The 23,973-nt window shown below is 41.2% G+C and overlaps 1 protein-coding gene across 2 annotated transcripts in view; it reads left to right on the forward strand.

The window, feature by feature from the left end:
• Nucleotides 1-10,387, forward strand: part of LOC108600786 (connectin) — a 41,091-nt gene extending 30,704 nt beyond the window's left edge. For both annotated transcript variants that reach the window (XM_017988559.1, XM_017988558.1), the window contains exon 5: nucleotides 9,350-10,387. In XM_017988559.1, the coding sequence (XP_017844048.1) occupies nucleotides 9,350-10,194 (845 nt within the window). In that variant the 3' untranslated portion in view covers nucleotides 10,195-10,387. The remainder of the gene's footprint in view (nucleotides 1-9,349) is intronic.
• The last annotated feature ends 13,586 nt before the right edge of the window (nucleotides 10,388-23,973 follow it).

Genomic DNA, 23,973 nt, shown 5'->3' on the forward strand with positions numbered 1-23,973 from the left:
ACATAAAAATTGCAACAGAATTGCAGCAGCAACGAGGAGAGAGAAAGGCAGAGCGCGCTGATGAGACAAGCACACGTAACAGACGGCAGCATAAAGTTGGACATAAAACGTGCTGGCAAAAGATAGAAGAGGGGACGGGACGGGATGGGACGGGAGTCGTCAACTAATCGAACGTCAAGTGGCAGTTGCTTATGGGATTTTGTTGCAAAACTTGTGCTCGAGGTGTGGACGCTTGCCAGAGCATTTGACAAATGCACATTGAAGCTGACAACGACCAAGGGATTTCCATTAGCAGCAGCAGCAGCAGCAGCAACGAACTGCGAACAAATGATGCACACGACGAACTCTAACCGAATTCCAGCACATCAAGTGGCAATAGATATAGATGTATGTATATAGTGCATGCCAAACTCTGATTTGTGTCTGACTTTTGGCTGTAATTGCCATTGACAGTTTGTGTTATTGGCATGCAGCATACATGGCCAAAAGCAAAAGTAGCTAAGAAATTACTTCAAAATTCAAAAAGCTCCCACCCGCCCACACGCGCCCACTTTCGAGTTGAGCTGTAGGCTTAGTTGCCTGCATTTAAATACCATTTGATGTCTGCCTGCCTGCCTGCAGTTTTCTCTGTTTGTTCAGGCCTGGCCTGCACCGAAGTTTGCTGCAGCTGCACCTATGTTCACGTATTTGGTAAAAAATTTATGGGCACGCCCATTGGCCAGTGCACAGTGTGCTGTGTGGCATTTGTTTCAATTCCAATGGCAGTCGTTGTTGACCACACAACACACGGCCACTCACACCCACACACACGTATACACACACATATACATTTATTTGTATGCAGCGCACGTTTTGTTTGTGTCGTCGCGCCTGTGGCCTGAACCTATGACCATTTCAAATGCGTTCACTTTAAAGGCTTTTTTTTTTTGCTTTTTTGCTGGTGTTGCTGCTGCTGTTTCGAGTATTTGCCAACAGCAACACAACACACACACACACACACTGGGCTGGTAATAAATGCGACAACAGTTCCCAAAACAAGGCGAGCCCAAAAGTATAGCCCGAGCATGCTTGTGTCCAGCTCAATTGGTTCGTTATGCGGCCCCAGTCGTTAGCTCGAATTGAATGGTTATTGTTTCGAAATATAAATAGCATTTCTAACAGATACTTTTTTCTTCTTCTTCTTTTTCTGCCTCTATTTTTTCCCATTTTGTGCGCTCTCGCCTCTTCAAAAATGCTCATGCATGACTATGACAGCTCTGAAAACTGCAATTTGATTATTTTTTGTTTGTCGAAAAGCGAAAAACGAAAAACGAAAAACTCTTGTTCACTCTTTTACTATTTTTTGTGCGTTTTCAGTTAATAAAGTTTCGAGTGTGAAGTTCATAGATTTTCATTGGTTCGTTCGTGCAGCTGCTGATCTTATGGCTGAACAGAATAAAATATTTAGTATGTAAATATGCCAGACACATCTTCTAATTTGCCAGATGCGCTTAGCATTAACTCGGTGAGTTCAGTTCATTTAGCTAACAGGCTGAACAATCGGCAATAAACAGGTATTAGGCATTTGCAAGCGGAAGCGGGAAATTTATTGAAAGTCATAAAAGGCCAACAGCTCGCACAATAATGTTGGCCATAAACTGGACAAATGAGCATGTGACACGCACCCAAAAATAAACCAGAAAATAAAAACCAACAAGAGCAAAAACAAAAACAAAAGCCAAAAGTCGAATTGACTTTCGATAGTCAACAAGCATATATGGCATATGGTATGGTAGCAAATCCTGCTGATTGTTAACAATAAATCTATGGCTCAACGTAGTGTAACACATGTGCACACACACACACACACATAGAGAGAGAGAGAGAGAGATAGCTGCACAGATATATAGAGACATATGCAGACTAATAAGTTTGGTTTTGTGATGCGGCAGCCATGAGAGTTGATTGTCTGTTCACACACACACACATATGAAGAGACATGCACACATGCATGCATAAGTAGCATTCCATGATATTTTTCGTTTCATTTCGTTTCGTTTCATTGCGTTCCATTTGCAATTTGTTGTTAAGCGCTGCATAAATCACTTTTAGCCCCTCAGCGCGTCTCTCGCTCTCCCTCTCGCTCACACTTTGTTCCACTTTAACTCAAATTTATGCGATTTGTTCAATTGTTTAGACACACACACACACACACTGAGAGAGACGTACTATAAATATTTTAGCATTCAATTTCCGGCTACTTGACAAGCTCGGTGCTTGGTTACTTTTAACTATTAAACTCTCTTTTGTGTCACAGAGTTTGGTTTGGTTTTGCTTGTCTGGCTTTCCAATTAAATGCAGAACTCGACGAACTCATTTGCCACAAGGCTCATTGTTGTCATCGCCGCCGCTGCATGTGGCATGCATTTAATTGTCTGCAGCATCATTTTAATTACGCACCTTTCTATGTAGCACACAAAAAAAAAACACACACAGAAAAAATTGCAAAAATTCAATTGAGTAAAAACTCAAACACACACACACGCACACTCGTTCACTTTGCAAGTTGAGCAATTTGTTTGCGGCCATTTTCGTTGTACAATGCCTGGAATACAACAATTTGCTTTCATGTTGCGCTGCCAAAGCGCCAGCGGCATTAACAACGAGAACAATGGCAGCAAGACACCCACCCACGCCACGCCCCTCCCCCTACTTAACCGCAGACAATCCCTTTTATTAAGTAGTTCAATTAAACTTAAATGCATATTATTAATGAGTTTTTATTGTTTAACGCAAAAGTTTTTTCTGCTCGCGGGCAGCTTGCTTCAAGTACACACACACACACACACACGCACACATATATATCTGAGCTACTTTCAACAAGCTGCTGCATATTTCAGCAACAAATTTTACCGCACGCATCAATTTTGTAGCAAGTGGCGGCAAACGACTTCAAAACGCTTTGCAATTAATTGCCCAACGCATAATGACAACTCTCAACTAAAGATTGACTTGACTATAGCCACTGTGGGTAATTTAAACACATTTTGTGGCAATTGAAAGTCAAGGCTGCATAAATTGAGTTCTTGTGTGGCATCAATAGAAAATCTATAGCTAAGCTGCTGAAGTTGTTTAAATATAGAGCAAAATAATCTATTGATACACCTGCCTTGGAATAATCAGCTACAATGCTAGATTAAGTTTACTCAGCATTAATTTAATTTCAAACTATAAAGCAAACCCATTGCTACAGCCGCCTTTAAAGCAATTCTAATTCCATTGTTAGTCTCAGCTGATCGAATTACTCACAGTACGTTTGGCTTTAAGCGCAAAAGTTGAGTATTAAAGCTGCGATTTAAGCCTGCGCTTGCTTTTGTCACACGAACTGGCGACTGAGCCTTAACGCGCTTTATTAGGCGAAGTTTATTATAAACAGCAGGCAGGCCTCAGTCAGGCAGCTGCTGCTGTGCACTGTAATTTAGTCTCAACTCAGTTTGAGTTCGGCTTTGGCTTTCGCTTTAGCTTTCGCTTTGGCGCAGCTAGTTTATAATTAATGTATTGAAGGTGTGTGCGTTGGCGAAAGACAACGCATTAGCTGTGTTAATTTAGCGTTGAGTGGCAGCTTTCGGCTTTTAATACAGAAATCATGGCTGTCATTGGGACGCACTTGTATACAAATACACAAAGGTGTGCGAGTGTGTGTGTGCATATATTAAGATAGATTACTACACACACACAGACACACACACACGCTGACTGTCAGCTCAACATAGCTTAGGCAAGCGTTGATGTTTTGCCTGCGGTTTTTACAGCTGCCACTGCCGCTGCCTCTTGCTAGTTCGAGCCTGTTCTTGTTGTTGTTATTGTTTGTTGCGGTTGTTTCTTGCCAAGCCGCGTAATACCTAATTTAGCCCTGGGCTTGTGTTTAGGACTCATTTTGTGTTTTGAGCTTCATCAATATTCGTTTCGCTTTCGCATACAGTAGTCATTAGCAAAGAGCAAAGGCAAACGCATAAATTTGCACAAAATGCGCAACTTAATTGCATATTTTGTTGCATGCAACAAACACGCTGAAATATGTCGTGCAGTTGCAGTTGCACATAAATAAGCAAACATTATCAATAAAGTTAACAATAATTTCAATTTACAAAACATATTTATACGGGTATATAACGTATACGCGCCGTATCTTTGCACACGACACAGTGTTGTCATTGATGGATGTGCTTGCAACTGTGCAACAGTGCAACAGTGCAGCAACGGCAACTGGACATTTGAGTGCACACAATTTATGTCAGTTGCCAGCTTGATATATGGCCACACACACACACACAGGCACACACTGTGCAGTTAATACACTTCAATAAGCATTTACTACCTGGGCGTTCATTTCACTGCATACTTTTCAGCGCCTTCAACAAAATCTCTGCCTCACTTCCCCTCCCACTTCATATAATACACACACACACACTTGACACAAAAGCTTCATTATTTATTTATATAATTTCTCTTGCTTTTTATTTATTTTTTTGTTGCTCTTGCGCCGCTTACAACCCTCAGCAGCTCAGCAGCAACCCTCGCGGGCAATACACGCATATTTTATTAAATACAATTCAATAAGAGCAACATATATATAGAAGGGGGCAGTCGTTGATGCGCCGGCTATTTTGGCAAACATTAAGCGACGAATTGAGCTCATCTCAAGGGTGAAGTTGCCCCGCACATGTTGCTCCTGGGGTGGGGGCTCACTTGGTATGTGATTGTTATTATAGCTGTTGTTGCCCTTTGCTTGCTTGCTCATTGTTATGATGAGTAGATATATCTTGAGCATAGACTTATATATATTTTTTATGCGATTTAACATATAACAAACACATTACCAAGCGCTTACCCTTCGCATTCTGCTTGTTTACCCCGCTGCCCGCAGCTGTGCAAATATATAATTTTTGCCAATCTTAATGCCTAGCCAGAGGGCTAATGTTTATGTCTGTGTGTGTGTGTCTGTGTGTACTTTAACGCGCTTGAGTGGTCATATTTGATCGGCGGCGCTTGATTTTTATTTTTCCCCCCATTTTGATTTGCTTTTCGAAAAAAACTGATTTTGTCTGTCTGATTCATCTTTGATTTGTTTATGCGTTTTCATAAAATATTTATCCTGCAGCGAGTTGTTGTTAAATCGCTTGCAATGACTTTTCGTTTCTCTCTCTCTCTCTCGCGCTTTGGGGGTGACTGTGCCTTGCAGCGGCTTTGGCCGACGAGTGTTTGATCTTGGCCTTATTTGACTTTACGCTCGATTGCCAAAAATAATTTCGATATGAAAGAAATAAACTGTAATTGTTTGCTGATAGAAAGGTCGCGCGCGTTTGCCATTTTTTGTCGCTCAGACATTTAATTTTTATTGTATTATTTATTGCTTAAACCGCAGCCATCAAATGTTATTAAAATTGCAAACAAACTAAATTCTGCTTGTGTGTGAAAATCTGTGCTAGACTTTTATGGCTTTCGCTTCAAACAAGCAACAACAGAAGCAGAAAAAGAAGAAGAGCAACTGTAACTGCAGAGGGTCCCGTCCAGGCATCTATTCATTTGAGCGTAATAAAAACATTCAATGAACATAGCCAGCAAACGAAAAAAAAAAATACAAAAAAATAAAGAAAATTGGCGAGAAAAGCGACGGCCATTGAATGACTTTGAATGGCTTCAGCTCTTGGGCCAGCGAGTGGCCAACAGAGAAATAAAAATAAAAAACATTTGATTTTGAATAAATTGTGCAAAGTTGCAAGGGACAAGCGGCGCAGGTTCAACAACAAAATTAAATAAATACGCAGACCAGCCCCCACCCACACGCGCTGAGCAGCAGCTCATTAAAAAAACGCAGGCAATAAAATGCAAAATTATTTTTAGACGAATTTCGTATGCGCTGCGAGAGAGAGAAAGAGAGAGAGAGAGAGAGAGTGCGATGACTATTTATGAGCAACGTAGCAAATTTAAAAATCTATGCAAGACATAAGTTGACAATATGTTGGCCACTCGGCCAAGCCCCACTCACCTCACCTCACATGCCCCTCCCCCTCTCCGCGCTCGTGCTACTGCCAACTAGTTTTATACAAAGCGAAAACTTTCATCTTCATTTGCATACATAGCGCACTAGAGCTGAAGCTCCAGCTCGAGCAGTGTAATAAAAACTGATAAAACTCTCCAGAGAGCAGCGAGCACAACAAAAAGGCGAGCCAAGTTGCTAACTGTGCGTGCTGCGTTGTCCCAAGCGCGCTTGGCCACAAACGAGCTATGCGCCTTCCCCAGTTGAGAGCTGCGTCTAACCAAGCTGCTGCTCCTGCTCCTGCTCCTGCCGAACAAAACGTTCTGTTGGCCAACGCCATTCATTGTGCACACCGAATATACAGCATGGCCAAAAACAAAGGCAGTAACTAGGCCAGCAGCAGCAGCAGCAGCAGCAGCGCTGCGCCATGTTGCGGGTGCGGTAACTTGCAGCAGCAAAAGTTGCTGTGCTCTCTGCTCTGTTCTTTTTTTTTAAATCGTGGCACAAAGCTCAAAACCCCAGACTTTCTTTTGAGCTTTTTCAATACACTTGGCCAGGCTACTAGGGCCAGGCCGAAACCAAATACAAATACACAAAAAATTGTGTGTTTATAAAGAAAATAAATAAAGCAGCAACTACGCATAGCAAACAAGCAATTAAAGCTGCGCTGCTCTGCTCTCGCTCCGAATTTAAAAATAAATATAAATGAAGCTTTAATTGAAATTAATTGTTGCCAAAAATATAAACAAAAGCTGCTGTGATGAGCTCAAAAGCGAAAGTTGCGCAAGGAATGTCAAAAATATGCACTTAACTTCTAAATAGTCAAATATATGTGAAGCTCTGGGCTCTTGGGCTGGTCAATTAATTAGTTTAAACTTAATGTTGGCATAAAGAGATAATTTCTCTATTGTCTGTTGTCTGTTGGTAATGGCAACCAAATGTGGCAAGCACAGAGCAGAGACAACTATCAACGCATATTAGACTGAATAGACCGCAGTGCATAACAGATATGGTCGAGAGTGTTACTGTCAGTTGCATAGCTGCAAATGGAAATGACAACTAATTATGAATATATTTCGACATATGAACTGAGTCACAGACACAGACAGATGGACGGACGGGCGGACAGAAGGACATTGCATATTTGCATTAAAACTGACCAAACAAAAGTTCAGTTGAGTCTAATTTGGCTGACTGCCTGTTGGCAACACACACACACAAATACAGAGACATAGAACTGAACTTATGCAAACAGACTTCATAGTTAGTTGCAAGGCGTAGGCGAGAGAGAGAGAGAGAGAGACAGAGAGAGAGTGGGAGAGAGTAGCTGGACAGCGCTATGAAAATGACAATAATAAAATTTAATGTGCATACATAGACGCATATGCAACTTGCTTAAATGCATATGCATGTGTGCGTTAGTGTCTGTGTGTATGCAAATGTATTTTTGCTAAGCGTAAAAACGTTTCCGGCAGCAAGTCCCAAATAAAAAGCAAAAAAAGAGAACCAAATATAATGAAAACTGCCAGCTCATGAGGAGGCAAAGAGCGGGCGGGGAGGGGGGTACACAGTTGAAAGTCATCTAGTTCACTAACAGGCGCTAGGGACAGCAGTGCTGGCCTTAGTCAGCTCCATGGCATGCAAAATGAGGCGGGCGTGTGCCAAAGTGTCGCTCTATCTATCTATGCATGTATGTGTGTGTGTGTCTCTGTGTGTGTGTGCGGGTTAAAAGTGTGTGCAGCAGACCAAAAACATTTCCTACCGCTTTGCCCAAGTATCATTAAAAATATAAAAGTATTTTATACACACACACACACACTAACACACATGCAGCAATTTTCGCTACACATTAAGCCAGTCAGCGTGTCTAAGTATGTGTGTGTGTGCGTGTGTGTCCTTTTATATGCTTGTAGCTTCATATAGAAGTCGTTGACAATTTTTTTTAGTTATTTTTCTTCTTTTTGACCAACATTGTCTGGCAAGTCATTGTCATTTGGTTAGTTCAAAACAGCTGGCAGTTTTCAGCAGCAGTTTAGCTTACCCTTCCCCGCTCTCACCCCCTCCCTTACGCTCTCTCTCTTTATCTCTGCATATGGCACTTCATTATCATGTTAATTTTGTTGTAATTTGCTTGCTAGCAAATGTTGAGCCAAGTTGTCGTCAAGCATTCTTTCTCCCTCTTTTTTTTTTGGTAAACTATTTCCTCTGCATATTTATGCTTTGCTTAATTTTCCTTATTCATTTTTTTTTTTTGGTAACTGCGCTCTGCCCTTTGCTAATTTGCCAAAACTAGTTGCGCAACGTAAGCAAAGTTTTTGTCGCTCAACTTTGGCCACAAAAATATTTATATATATGTCAGCCAATTGGCCCACTGTGTGCTGTCATTGTGTGCGTGTGTGTGTGTGTGTTTGCCTTACTTTGAGTTACAGCTCAAGCCTGTATAACGATGTGTAGAGAGCTCTTCAGTTAGTCGGTTAGTCAGTCAGCGTCAATATTTTGTTAGCAACGTTTATGCTAATTATGCACAAAACTGTGTCAACGTTGAGTCCTAATTATGCCCAGGAGACAGACAGACAGACACTCGCTCTCTCGCTCACTCAATCGATGTGTCTGTCTCTGTCGCTTTTGTCAGCAGCTGGGCGAGTTTAAATATTTGCCAAGCAAACTGAATTACAGGTAACACACACTCGAGCGCACTTATTTATATTGTGTTGATTAAAATTGCAATTTATGCGCTCAATTTGTGGCTCAAATCAGACGCAGCTAACCAAACAACAAATTGCAATGAAAATCAATGAGAGCGACAGGCAGACGACCGAACGCAAAATAATTGACAGCCAGGCCAGACGACGACTCTGGTCGGCCTCGCATCAGTTGAGCGTTCAACTGAGTGACAGCCAAACAGACAGAGAGACGAACAGACAGGCCACAGTCAAAATTGTAGTGCAGCTGCAGCTTTGGAGTTGTCTCTGAGCGTTGTCTCTAAATTGGAAATGTCATTGAGGCGTTTAACTAGCAGAGCAACAGCAAATCCAAATCCCGAGCACGATTTAACAGCAAAATCATTTAAAGTGGCCCAGTCCAGTTCGCCCAGCGCCAAGCCCAAATGACAGCCAATTGTTGCCAGTCGAGCCACTTAGTAGCTGACCAGACATTCACCTGTGTGCCAGACACACACACACACGTGTGTGTTTGTGTGTGTGTGTGTGACAAAAGCAATTTCAGCTTGTGCGCCTGTCAATGTGCGCTGGCTGCACCTTTTCAATTGCTAAACTTATATTTCTTCATCTCATCTCATCCCCCCCAATCTCTTGCTCTGTCTATTTGCAGAAAATAAATTCATTTGTGATTGTCGTCTGCAGTGGATCTTCGAATTGAAAAATCGCACACGTCATTTGCAGCTGCGTGACTCGTTGGATGATTTCATTTGCACACTCCACGAGCCGAAGCTGGCGCACTTTGTCGATCCGGTGCCGTCGCATATCCTGGACATACTCAACATTGGCGGCTTCACAGCCATTGGCAGCAACAGCGCCAGCATGGGCGGCATTGGCAACAGCGTGGGCCTGAGCAGCGGCAGCAACTATGCGAGCCTCGATGAGTTGAACAGCAATGCTGGACTCGGCTCACGTAAGCACAGCTCGAGCAAATCCCGTCAAGCGTTGCGTGGCCAGCGGCAGTTTGCCGAGAATGTAGTCGAGTCCAAGCTGCGACGCAAGCGGCGGCAAGTGGCAGCTGTGGCACCTACACAGAAACGTTATGATTACTACGATGAGGCAATTGGTGGTGGTGGTGGTGCTGCTGCTGGCTCCCATGTGGCTGGACTGGGCTTGGACTTGGACGACAATCTCAATCTGCATAAGCAAAGCTCGTTCTACAGCGGTGGCAACCACAACGACGTGGATCTGCTGCATGCACCACCAGTTGTGCCCGCTGGCGATGCTCTGGACACACTCGCCAGCAAGAGCTCGATCAGCGTGCGTCTGTTCATACTCAAGCCCGAGATGCTGCCCTGCCACGACGAGCTCAGCGATCCCACCGAGCTGCCCCTCTCTCGCGATCTCATGGACGTACGCAGCAACGCCGCCCCGGATCAGCTCAGCAACGCCGCCGGCAGTCTGCATCTCTGCCTGACTCTGCTGCTGATCTCGTTCGCGCTGCTGGGTCAGGGTTGAGCTGCAGCCCCCGAGTTTCCCATTTGTATATAAGGCATACAGACAACTTTTGATTTCAAGTGAAACTTTTGGCAACGAGCTTCAAATTATGATGAAAACATAAGAACTAAAAAGGTAAAGAGCAGAGTCTTGTAAATATGTAAAAAAGCAACAAATACGCAAATGCAAACGAAAACATTTAAATTGAAATTTGATAAAAGAAAAAACTAGCAGTTAGCTCTAACTTTAGACACACACACACACACACACTTTCAACTTGGACAACTTGCAACTTACAGCAACAACAATTTACAAGCTAAACACAAAGAGAACCTCCGAGCAAACTGGCGTTTCATTTAAACTCAAACTAAAACACAAACCGAAACCAAATGCAACCGATTCCAAACATAAAAGGTAAATCTTTTTAATAATAATATTTAAATACAATACAATACAATATAGTATAAAAAGCGCACTACAGTTAGCTATAGATTTTGCATATATAGCAGAGATATAGAGCGCCCCATACATAGCGAGAAGTTTTGCTTTATTTCGAGATTCGTTCAACTCTTGAGCTACATAAACAGTAAAAACTTGAGAAAGCGCTAAACGTCTTAGCAGCAAACAGTGCTAGCCAACTAACTAGGATCGCTTCAATGTGTACTATAAGGTCTTTAAGAGGCACGCCTGTAATATATATAATGCGATAATAACCACAACAACCACAAACAGAACAACCGCTGAATTGTTTAAACACCATACAAAATATATAAATATTTAAATGTATGGCATGTAGTCTTAACTAACTAGCTAGTTAGGCAAACCTTAACCAAAAGGGATCATCTATTTAGCATTAAGCTGGCTTTTTAGCACACACACATACAAACACACACTCTGAATATTTAACTGATCTCTTGTCTTTGAACTGCAAACAAAACTTTTCATTTCCACAGCTGAGTAAACTTTTCGTTTCATTTACTTTGGCTGCACTTTATACACACACACACACACACGCATACATATAGTTCTTAATAAATACTTTAATAAAAGCAAGCATAAATTATTCAAATACATTGCGAATTTAATACTCATTTGAATAGATTCAAATTTATATAAAATCGAAACGAAAAATAAATCTAAAAACAAAAGCAGAAATATGCATAACGATTTTTGTAGCTTAAGACTGAATATATAAAAGATAAATTATGCTAATATATACACAATTGTGTACACACACACACACACATATATGCATTATGTGTGTGTATTCTATATTGTATGTGTATGTGTATTTCTATGTTTAATTGTATTGTAATAAACGCAAGCTGGGGGTAAAGGGTAAATGCAATTTATATATATGCATACATATATATACATTGATATTGACAATGTCAACTCTCTCGTATTTATATAACGAACACAAATTTATTCATAAATGCAGTTAATAGAGTTTATTTAAGCTTGCCCAACAAATAAGTATTATTCAACATTCATTTGTGCACAAATTGACATTTATTTGGACCATTGTTTTGCGTTTGTTTCGTTTCCAACAGCAAACACTAAAATTGCAGCTTTGATTAATGTGTGTGTTTTTTAATAAAAAAATAAATTCAAAGAAACCCAAAAAAAAACGTAACAAGTAAGTGTATAAATAAATAAGCTATATATATATATATATTACAGCCACTTAAATAGAGCAGAACTAAATACCAAACGAAAAACGTAAAAAGCATTAGAAGCCAGCATAGTTTTTAGTGGACAATCAGCAGATGAAAGCACGTCAAGTGGAAAAGCGGCAAATGGCAAAGGAAAATTTGGTCAATAGCAAAAGCTAAACTTGAGAGCTTAGCAGCAGCAGCAAAGCGTAAGCGAAAACAAAAGAAAATATATAAAGAGTAAAGAGTAAAACTAAAAGGAAAGATGCAAATAACTTAGTCTAAGCTAAATGTATTTAGAGTTTTGATTAATACCAGATACGAGTAAGCGCCGTATTAAAGTTTTCACAATTTTTTTTGTTTTGTTGTTTTGCCTGCAAACTTGTCTTGACGAATGCCTAAAACGAAACGAGAAATCTTTTCCTAGTTTAGTCACTGTATCTAATGCATTAAATGCTTGTACTAAATATATATTTCGTTTCGAACTTTTAGCCTTAAGCCCTAAGCGTCTAGACTTTTAACCAAAGTGAGCTTTATGTTCCTGCTTCTGTGTTTGATTTCAACTTGTGCTAAAATATGTTTTAATATTTGTGAACAGAGTAAAGTACGAACGTAAATAGCGAACGCGTAAAGTAATTTTAAATATGTAGCTTACGTAATTATTTTAACTTAAATGTACACTGTAAAAGTAAACTTAATATTAACGTGAAATATTTACCAGAAAAATGCATTGTAAAACAAATAGTTAAAAGTCCCAAAAAAAAAAAACACACACACACACATATATATATATATATATAATTATAAATAAAATACCTATATAAATGTACTTGATGTAAAACGATAAAATGTCAAGCACACAGACACAGACACACACTCAAAGAATTCTCAAATATACAGCTGCTATAAGAAATGTACAAGTTGGGCGCATTGTGGGCGTGGCATATACACAGACACATTCCAACTGCATTATTTTTGTTTAACATTTACTCCTGAAATTGTAAGCAACACAAGCCTACATTGCGTCTACTCTGACAACAACAACAACAACAACAACAGCAACAACAACAAGAAAAACAAAACACAATTTTGAAAGAAAAACGTCTAAATATATTTAATGTAAAAAATATAGAACAAATTGTTTTTTGTAATGCAATTTATCACTTAAAGCTCTCAGTGCCCCTCCGAAGCTAGACACGTTTTCTTTTCATTTTCAGGCCCCTCAAAGTCTTTGCCTGCTCGGTTTATCATTTCCGCAATTTAATCGTGCACAAAAGATTTTGGCACATGGCTCGTTGCGCTGCAAAAATGCAAAACCTTATAGAATTTCACAAAGGCGGTTGCCCAGAAATATGTGCCGCAGGACATGCTGCTCCTTGCCTTTTGTTAAGAGCGCAATATTTTGCTAAATTTCATTATTGATCGATGGTGTAGCTAAAGCTAAAGCAAACGCCAAACGCGTCAGCCTGCTGGGCGCGGGTGTGTTGCATTTAGTGTTGCATAAGAAATTGCTTGTGTGCTGGTGGTGTGGGGGGGACGAGCAGGAAGACGCATTACTCATACGCCGTGTGGTGCTGTAAGCTTGTTTATGTACGGATATATGTGTGTGTGTGCCTAATGAAGTTGTATGCACATAGGATAAGCCGCCAATCGCTGACGCCTGTTTGCCACTTCATAAATGGATGATTTCAGGGGTGGTAGCCGTGTGTGGGCGTGTTGCTGCTCGTTTGGAAGAGCAACAACGGAAGCAACAACAAAAAAGGTAAAGTGAAAAGTCTGTAAAGTGATAAATTGGATTCAAACAGCGGAGCAGATTTATTGATTTCTCATGGGCGAGGGCGTGCTGCATCGCAGCCCGTCAGATTGAATGTGCGCCATGAGTGACAAAAATCAAAAACAGATATGCAAATTCACACACACACACACACACATACATATGTGTGTACTTTCGACATGTTCATATATGTGTGCGACTGAGCACACAAGAAAATGGCGCCGCAATGTACATTGAGTCCAGGTTATAATTAAAACGGACAAAACCAATAGCAATCCTGCAAAAAAATATTATCTTATGTCTAATTATTTTTTGTAAAACATATTTTTTAATCCCCTTAATTGATTTCGCTTTATAGTTCAAAGCGTAAAGTTTAACAAATGGATGTTTTCAGCATCGGTTTCTTAGTCATAACTTAGTCAACAATCAACCGATCCTTAAATTGTAGAAGGAATGTAATTTCGAATATCGTTTGAGTATTATTTTCTTACAGCTCGATGTGTTATGTAGAATTGCCGGAGCCATCTGCACTGAGGGCTACAACATCAGTTGCCAGCGACAATAGGAACAACAATAGCTAATAGTCCTGCTTAAATGGATGCGGAAACAGCCGTTTATATTTAATTATTTATTTATAAATTTATTTTAATCTTATAATTTATGATTAGCGGCTTTAATGCTGCATTATTAATATCTATAAAAAATGTATTGTAATGTTTTATAATTAAGGCTGATCTTCAAAATTGTAAATAATTATAAATAAACCAATTGACCATTTATAATGCAACGAAAACAATTGAGTTATTTTTATTGGTGTGCTGTTTGAAATGGGCATTTTCAGGTAAGCTACAAGGACGATTCCATAACCTTTGGACACTTCACAGAGCAGAGCTGAAATGTGTCAAAATGACTTAGGCAACAAACTTGCTTATGTGTTGAGCAAGTTCGCTGCTTAAGTCTTTTTTGTTTACATTTTGTATGGAAAATTGCCATGGACAACAATCGTTTTTTAGCTCCTTCTCCTTTGTTATCCTTCCAATCTCAAAAGGACATGCATTTTCGTGCTCCTGGGTATCGAATCTATCAAACTGCATACCACAATATCCAGGATTGAAGAAAAAAATTTCTTGAAAAAATTTGCAGGGGGTTCGTCGCAAATTGTGGCCCAAAAACACAAAGTGCTCCTTTTCTCGGAAACTACGAGGACTACAATGATGTCCTTTGGAGTCCTAGTAGTGCTCCTTAATAGCATTAAGAATATACCATTCAAAGGACGAAAGTCCTTACAGGAGCGTTATTTTTCGTATACAGAAAATGGGCTATATCCCCGTCTTTAACAGGATCAGGAAATACTGGCCGCCATGATTCCTTTCTGAGAGACCTATCGTCCTACTCAAAAGCGACATCCGGAATAACTCTTGTAGTTCCTGAGAAATTAGGGATTTGGTGTTCTTGGCCAATATCCTTGCGCCCTGAGCTGAAAAATTCTAAGTTAATGGATATTTAGATGACCCCATATATTTTTGATGGCAATCGTTAGAGTCTCGTCCTGGGAGTGCTGGAAACCAAAAATTTTGGAAATGCGGCCTAATCCTGCCGAGATTTGGCCACTTTTCTCACTCGATTGTCTCTCTTTGCACCAATCAACCTTTAAAATATGCAGCATTTTCTGCAAAATAGGCCATTGATCGTATACCATAGAAAAGAGCTGCATACTTCAAGGGTTGATTGGTTTTCCAATTATCAATGGTTTTGCCGCGCATACCAATAATCAATGGTTTTTGCCGCGCATTCCAATAATCGTTGGTTGCTGCCGTGCAGACAATAATCAATGGTTGCTGCCGTGCAGTCCAATAATCGTTGTTTGCTGCCGTGTATTAATTCAAAGGTTCATTGGTACAAAGAGAGACTATCGATCATGCACTACAGAAAAGTGCTGCATACTTTAAGGGTTGATTGGTACAAAGAGAGACCATCGTTCATGCACAGCAGAAAAGTGCTGCATACTTCAAGGGTTGATTGGTACAAAGAGGGACAATCAAGTGGCCAAATCTCGGCAGGATTAGGTCGCATTTCAAAATTTTTTGGTTTCCGGCACTCCCAGAACGAGACTCTATCGTTTGTCATCAAAAAAATATGGGGTCATCTAATTATCCATTAAATTAGAATTTTTCAGCTTCAGGGCGCAAGGAAATTGGCCAAGAACACCAAATCCCTAATTTCTCAGGAACTACAAGGATTATCCGGATGTCCTTTTGTAGGACGATAGGTCTCTAAGAAAGGAATCATTTGGCGCCAGTTTCGTCCTGATCCTGTTAAGGATTCGGGAGATATGGCCCATTTTCTGTATACGAAAAATAACGTTTTTCTCCGCTCCTGTAAAGACTTTCGTCCTTTGAATGGTATATTCTTAATGCTCTTAAGGAGCATTACTAGGACTCCAAAGGACATCATTGTAGTCCTCGTAGTTTCCGAGAAAAGGAGCACTTTGTGTTTTTGGGCCACAATTTGCGACGAACCCCCTGCAAATTTTTTCAAGAAATTTTTTTCTTCAATCCTGGATATTGTGGTATGCAGTTTGATAGATTCGATGACCAGGAGCACGAAAATGCATGTCCTTTTGAGATATGAAGGATAACAAAGGAGCAGGAGCTAAAAAACGATTGTTTTCCATGCAAAATGTAAACAAAAAAGACTTAAGCAACACACTTGCTCATATGTTGAGCAAGTTCGTTGCCTAAGTCATTTTGAAACATTTCAGCTCTGCCCAGTGAAGTGTCCAAAGGTTAAGGAATCGTCCTTGTAGCTTACCTGAAAATGCCCATTTCAAACAGCACACCAATAAAAATAACTCAATTGTTTTCGTTGCATTATAAATGGTCAATTGGTTTATTTATAATTATTTACAATTTTGTAGATCAGCCTTAATTTTAAAGCATTATAATACATTATTTATAGAAATTAACATTAAAGCCGTTAAGCATAAATTATAAGATTAAAATAAATGTATAAATAAATGTAATTAAATAAAAACAGCTGTTTCCGCATCCATTTAAGCGAGACTTTCAGTTACGGTTGTTCCTATTGTCGCTGGCAACTGATGTTATAGTCCTCAACGCAGATGGCTCAGGCATTTCTACAGGATGCAACACATTACAAATTGTGCTGTAAGAAAATAATATTCAAACGATATTCGAAATCACATTCATTCTGTTCAGTCTCCCGCTTAAGGAAGCTCTCCGAAATCTAACTTGATTTGAATGTTTCACACTACGTTTTGTTCGTAGAGAAAACAATTAAAATGAGCATAAATAAGCTATAAGCTAACATAAGAATTAGCCAAGCTATGAACAAAATATAAAACAAACAAGATAATTATTTCACTTTGAGAAGCTGTAACTCAGCGAAATGTCATCTTTGTTATACTTGTGAGAAAAATCTTCATTAAACTGCATTCAGATTACAAGCAGTTCAACAGCAACAGAGCTTTAATATTTCAGCATCTGTATTTAATGTTTGTTTATTTTATAGAATCGTAAGCTGAAAAGAATTTCTACAACAAAACCTAAACATAAGCGATAACAATGTTCTAGTAAATTTTAGAAGTTTGCTAAAATGGATTAATAAATACTTACTTTACTCACCTGATCCAATCCAAATGCTGTTTGTTCCAATTTGTTTTTGATTTATATAACCCTTAAAGCGTAAAGTTTTAAGGTAAGTTTCTGTGAATAAAACTTCAACAGAAATATTTAAAATGTGCAAGGAGTCAGAGAAAGAAAGTTGGAAAAGTCCTGGACGCCAGCTATTAAGAAGAAGTGCACCACTGTGCGTCATTCGAAATTTTATGCAATTGATTATGCCAAAGGCGTGCCACAGCTAAAAAAAACAATGGTAGAGAGGGTGCTAGTATGTCCTACGTCACGCAGGTTGCCAGACGCGTTGCTAGACGATGTTATCAAACAAAATGACAAGAATAACAACGGCAACAACAACGCTAACGCCAACGGCAGCGACAACAACACGAGCGCTAAGTGCGGCCTGCCAAGTGCCAGCGGCGCCCCAAGCCCCACTCAAGTGTGCCTGTGGGTGTAGCATATAGGCGACGACCTGGCCTTTCCTGCTCTATTATTATGCTATGCGCCAGGCAACGGTCATAGCCGTTGGCAGTGGCAGCGGCAAAAAAATCAATCAAGCGTTGGCGAGGTACAGTGCAAAAAGTTGTTACACTCCGCACTTAGAGCGTGGGCTCATAAAAAAGCGAAGTATTTCTCTGAGTGCATGTGGCAGGACAACAGTTGGCCATGTCCATGTTGTGTAGTTTATGGCGCTGTGGGGTTCCAAGCCACTGCATGTGATTGACATGTGTCTATGCGGCAATGTGGCAAGCTAGCAGTGGCAACATAGCGTGCGATTTGCGTGTGGACGCCCCTTTTAGACCCCAGCAAACACACACACACACATACTAGCACACACACAGAGCGTTGTATATTTTTAGCTCGATTGTTATTATGCGAGTAATTTCTCATATGTGAACATGTGCATTGAGCAAATTGCATTGCTGACGAATCGTTTGCCAGCTAATGAAATGCACGTTGCACGTAGCCCGGCTGGCATATCAATAACGTTGCAATATTGTTAGCTTTGAGCCAAGCCAGTGCCCGAGCTAATACAGTTAACAAGGCAAACAAGTTGTCCATCGATGCTCCTTTGAGTGTTGCCAAGCGAAGCGAGCATGAAAATTGTCCAACTGCTGCTCTCCTCGTTATGCAATGATGAATATATACGGATAGTATATCAAAGGGTTGCCAGTTTAGCTAGTTGCAATTGAAATTGGATGCAGCGCACTCAACTATTCCTTATTTTATCTTTAAACTTTTTGTAGCCAACGTACATTTAAAGTTTACCTGTCGAACCTCACACACACACACACACAAGTTCGTGGGCTTGTTGTTGTTGGTTTCGGTGGCTACAAACTTTATGCATTGGAAGCATAAACCGATTTGCTTGAATACATTGTAAGGCGGCAGGAGGGCCTAAAACCGCATTTGGGAGTTGCCCGAGCTGGGACTGAGCAGGAGGCTGGCGCTGAGGCTGGAGCAATGCAGCAACGACAAAATACAATTTGACCACAATTCGAAAATGTGGCCAGGGCAACAAACAAGTGCAGACAGCAGCTGCTCCAGCTACCGAGAAAGTGCTTGTCATATAAATGGCTAACAATGTAAACAAAGTGCTTAGCCACTTTTCAGTTCATTTTTCTATTATGGTCTAAAGCTGAGGCTTGTGCTCAAAGGCGGCTGAAATTTATTTGATTATTCATGCGTTTTGCTCTGATTTTATGGCCGGAAGTGCGTCTGCTCTGGGGTGCGCTCAATATTAATAAGCTTTTTCGTAAACTACAAAATGGAAGCCCGCCCAGGCCTGGCCCAGGCTCTTAATTAGACTGACTGACAAGCGGAGCTGTTCTGGGCCTCCAGTGCGCCTCTCTAATGAAGTTGTCGACTGATTGATGGTCGAGCATTTCCGGCTGCTTCGACTACTAGTTACAGCTACTTGATTGCCCACAAGGCATTGCCACACGATTAATAGATGTGACTCAATACATCAGGCAGAGGTTGCCGTTGCCCGTTGCCTTGAAGACACCAATTTCCCATGCAGCAGTCAAGCAGTCAGGCAGCCAAGGCTTGTGTGCTGTAGACTTAATAGCTTTGCCTGCACAGTGTCCAAGTTTATTACTTTAAAATCGCCAAATGCGTCATAACATTAAGATGACTTCGAGCGGGAGCGGGAGTGGGTACAGTTGCAGCTGCTGTTGCTGTTGTGAGCTTGCCAGCTCATAAAACGGCTTTAAAGGGTCATAAATATAAATTGAAATTGCGTTGACGACAACAGATATAAAAATACAAAAAAATTAACAAACTTTATCAGCGAGCCCGAAAGCTGCCAGCGTGAGCTCTAAGAATCTTTCATGTTGACCAAGATTTCATCGCTGTGTGGGACATGTGAAATATATTTTTATTTTCCAGAGCATTCCCGCGCTTATTGAGAAATGTTGGTTTGTTTCTGACGCGTTAGCCTCTATAATTGCTTTAAAATTGACATTTAAAATCCTTTTTTTTTTCATTTTCTCTCCAGGATTCCAGGAATAAGTTTGCTTGCGGGCAAATCATGCGTCTATAAATTGATTGAAGTCGAGTTGACGGCGCTTTAAGCTGCTTTTCACGCAATTTCCTTTATTATGGGGCCATGGCATGCAGTTTGATTTTATTTTTAGCAAATAAGCCCAGGCAAATAACAACAGGGCAAGGCTTAGCGCACAGTACATAGCGCAGAGCATCGGAGCATCAAGCAATGACCCTTGCTGTTGCCTGGTTACGCAGCTGCCACACCCACGCCCACGCCCACGCCCACACCATCAGCGAGTCTAAGTCGACGCTGTTGTGCTTGATCTGCACAGCAATCATTTCTACGGTCATTTGGCGTACGCTGCGCCGTGTGCGCTCAGCCTCAGCCTTAAAATTGGAAAAATTGTGCGCGGCAAGTGGCAAGAGCTAGAGCTAGAGCTTGCAGCTTACTGCTCGTCGCTTTTTATGACTGGCGCTAAAAATGTGCAGCGCCGCGGCGGCTCGAGTGCAATAAAAGTAAAACACATTGCCAAAGCAGATATAGCTGCAATATTTGCGCAATGCCAAGCACCAGAGAGTGAGAGAGGGAGAGTGGGAGTGGAGTGGGTTGTCTGTCTATCCGGCTGTCTGAACTGCTTGGCATCCTTGGCCTGCTGCGTTCATTATTTATTTTATTTTATTAGAAATTATTTAGTGCTGCTGCAGCCAGCACCGCCTACTGCTTCAATTTGCCATTTCTCTTGGCCCGACGTTGCCTGGATTCCTTTTATTGTTATCTTAGTCATTCAACATGGGGGCAGCTCCATAGCTGGCGCTGCCGCTGCTCCTGCTGCTGCAGCCATTTGCTGCTGCCCCCAAGTGCATTAAAGTTGATTAATTTTATTAGTTGCTGTTGCTGCCAAGCCAGCTGCACTTACATAGCTACAACTTGTATATACAAGAAGAGATTGAGTGGAGCAATAGTTGTTAAATATTTTGCATACGCGATTGTTGGCTCTGCTGGCTGTTTAATTTTTAATTATTTGCTGTTGAGCCTTTTTATCGAAAATATTTTAAATGCCAGCAGCTTAATGGCCGCAAAGCCAGTAAATGCGGCACCGTAAAAATGTTGCAGGCAACGTCGCCATGTCTCATTTTGTTGTTGCAACGATTTGGGTGATTGTCATCGATACGGATGCGCATTATGCCGGGCTACGGTGCAGCCAATTGGCCGCCGGAAGCGACAATTGCCAATTGGGCGCCAGTTTACGGCCCAACAACAACAACAACAAGTACAACAAGTATGAGCAGAAAAAACGGTAACCTCATCATTTGTTTCCATTCGACTGTGCGTGTGTGTGTGTGGTGCAGAGTGCAACGTTTATGCGCTTGTTTGGTTGCGCCACCGTTCGTTGCTGCAACTGCATACACAAGTATGCAACAGTCGATGGCAAACGGCGCCGCTTTGTTATTTAGCCAACGTTTCATTTTGACGTTTACCGGCGTCAGAGCTATGGCAACAACGGCAGCTTCAAATTTGACGGAGGGGTGGGTGGGGTTGGGTGCTACGAACTTTTAGTGGTTGACTCACCTGAAAATGACCATAATTAATTGCTTGTACCTGTGGCCATCGTCAATCTCTTTCTACTACCGAACTGCAGCTCTCTCGCTCTCTCGATTTCTCTGTTGTGGCTCTGCTGTCAATTAGCGCCACATGAATTGCTGTTTTTCGCGTTCGGGGGCACGCTAATGTTGCAAGAGAACACAGCCAAGTTAGCATAATGTATGCTTTAAGCTAAGATTGCCATAACTTTTGTTAGTTAGAGTATTTGGCATTCGATTTGTTGGCTCTGGAACTTACTCTATTTTACATTTGCTGCCGCTGCCGCTGCCAGCACATGCCGCATTGATTGATGGCTGCAACATGGCAACGCATCAACGGCTGCAAAGACTCTGCAGCTGACAACAAATATTCAAATGCTGTGTAGAGCATCAGACGCGTTTGCTAGACTCAACAAGGGTCTGGACATATGCTCTACAACTTAACAACACTTAACAGCAACGCGCACTTCATTTACCACACATTTTCATTTACAAGAGTGCCAGCCACTTATTCCTGTCGTTGTCCTTGCTGCCGCTGCTGCTGCTTTTTTTCCCATCATATACATACACATACATATGTATATGTATGTTGGGGATATTCGCATCACTTGAGCATTGTTGGTAGGCATTATAATCGCAGGACAACAAATCGGTTTCGCATGAAACACAATTGTCTATAATTACATTATACCAACTATCAATTAAACCAAATTGTCTGACGGGCCACCCGGAACTCTGCCAGACGCACGCATGTGGCTCCAACGCAAATCCCAAACACACACGCCCCCTCCCTCAACTCACCCCCCTCTCGCAACATTGCAGCTGCATAATAGCGGCTGTGTTATACGTGTTTTTGTGATTGTATAACAAGGCTACCCAATGCGTGTGTATCCTTCAGAGTGCGCTGTTTGAGTATAGGCTTGTGTATGTATGTGAATTTACTATATGGTTACGAGCTCTTGTAATCCCCGCACACACAAAAGCATTTAAATAATTTTACTGGCGCTGTCGACGCTGACGCTGATATCGGAGTATTTTTCAAGTAATTGTTATTATAACAAACGCAAAAACAACAACAGTCGTACATATAGAGCTATGGCAATTACATGTTACACACACACACAAGTACAAATGGGCGCGTTTATTCGCATTGAAATATGAAATTCACAATTACATTTAGGCACACGCACACTCATTCACACTCACACTCATTCACACTCACACTTGTATGAAGAACCAACAACATTTTGGGTTTATGCGACACCAAGTTGCGTGAATTCGCATTTAACAATTGTTAGCAATGAATTTAGTTTTTCCAAAGAATTGTCATTGGTACTAGTTGTCAATTAATTTATTTAATATTTTATATGCATTTATTTTCAGCATTTCCACTGACTGTGGAAACTCTTTGCTTGCCTTTGGGGAAACTCTCAGGGCAATGGTGCGAGTAAAGTTAAAATTTGTTTTGCTTTCGCATTTAATTGAAATTTACGCCGCTTTGTTGGCGTCTCGTTGTCGCGACAAGCGGCGACTTTTATCATTTTAAAAGAGCGACCAACCGCCTGCCCGCCCGCTGCTACTGCTTGTTATACAACGGCCTGCCTGCTCGCCTGCCAGGCTGACTGCAGCCTTGTTGTACCTCTGAGCGGTGCCGACGCGGCTGGAGTCAGTTGGAGTAGTTCGAGCCACTTTGCAGCAAATTAAATGCATTTTGCACACGCACGCACACACGCACACTTGTCCGCACTTATTTATGTATGTTTGTCATTTAATTTTTGTGAAAAAAAAGTTTCGCTGGCACGAGATTTACAGCGCCCGAAAGACTAAAGAGTTTTTCCACACACAGACTGAGGAGAGGAACACTTATTTTTAATTCAATTTCATTTAATTGAGCAGTTGTCCGCATAACTTTGCATGAAATGCTGACAGAGTCAGAACGCAAGTTGTTTACAGCAACTCAAGCACACACATATTTTTTAATAAATAATATTCGTTCTCGTTTAATTTTTATGTTCTATATGTAAATGTAAATGACATACAGGACTCTTTGGCGGCGTCTGCATTGAGGTCTGAGGTCAAGCCCGCATAGACAAACAAAAATGCAACAAAGAAATGTGCAATGTTGTTTGTGGTCAAGCAACAACAAAGAGAAATGCAAAGAGCAAGCGAGTGAGAGTGAGAGTGAGAGAATGTGCTGCAGCAGCACTGAGTGTGACACAGACGCCAGTCCGAGTTTTTTGGAGTCTCTGCTGGCACAGCAGGGTGAACACTGGCCGGCCACATTTTACGCATTTGAATTGAGAATTTATGAAATTGCCAAGCCGAAGCACAAACCTGGGGCCAGGACAAATCAATGCACTGGCCTGGCATTGCTCAGTGAACAAAGGACTTGCGGCAAGGGCAAAACAAAAATGCCATTTATTTGTTAATTTACCTACACGCAGCATCAAATATGTGAAGTCAACAAAGGCGTCTCCCCCTCCCACAAAATGCACACCCCATTTTCTTTGAGTGTGGGGTCTCAGGTGTGTTCGCTCGCTCGCTCCATGGCAACCAACCCCGCAGGCGTTTTTAAGCCACTTGTTTGTCGGTTTGTTTAATTCGCCGTAGCCAGGGCTTATTTACGTCTGACTCCAACTCTTGTCTGCCTGCCTGCCTGCCT

The sequence above is a fragment of the Drosophila busckii genome, chromosome 3L (genome assembly GCF_011750605.1).
Source record: "Drosophila busckii strain San Diego stock center, stock number 13000-0081.31 chromosome 3L, ASM1175060v1, whole genome shotgun sequence".
NCBI lineage: Eukaryota > Metazoa > Arthropoda > Insecta > Diptera > Drosophilidae > Drosophila > Drosophila busckii.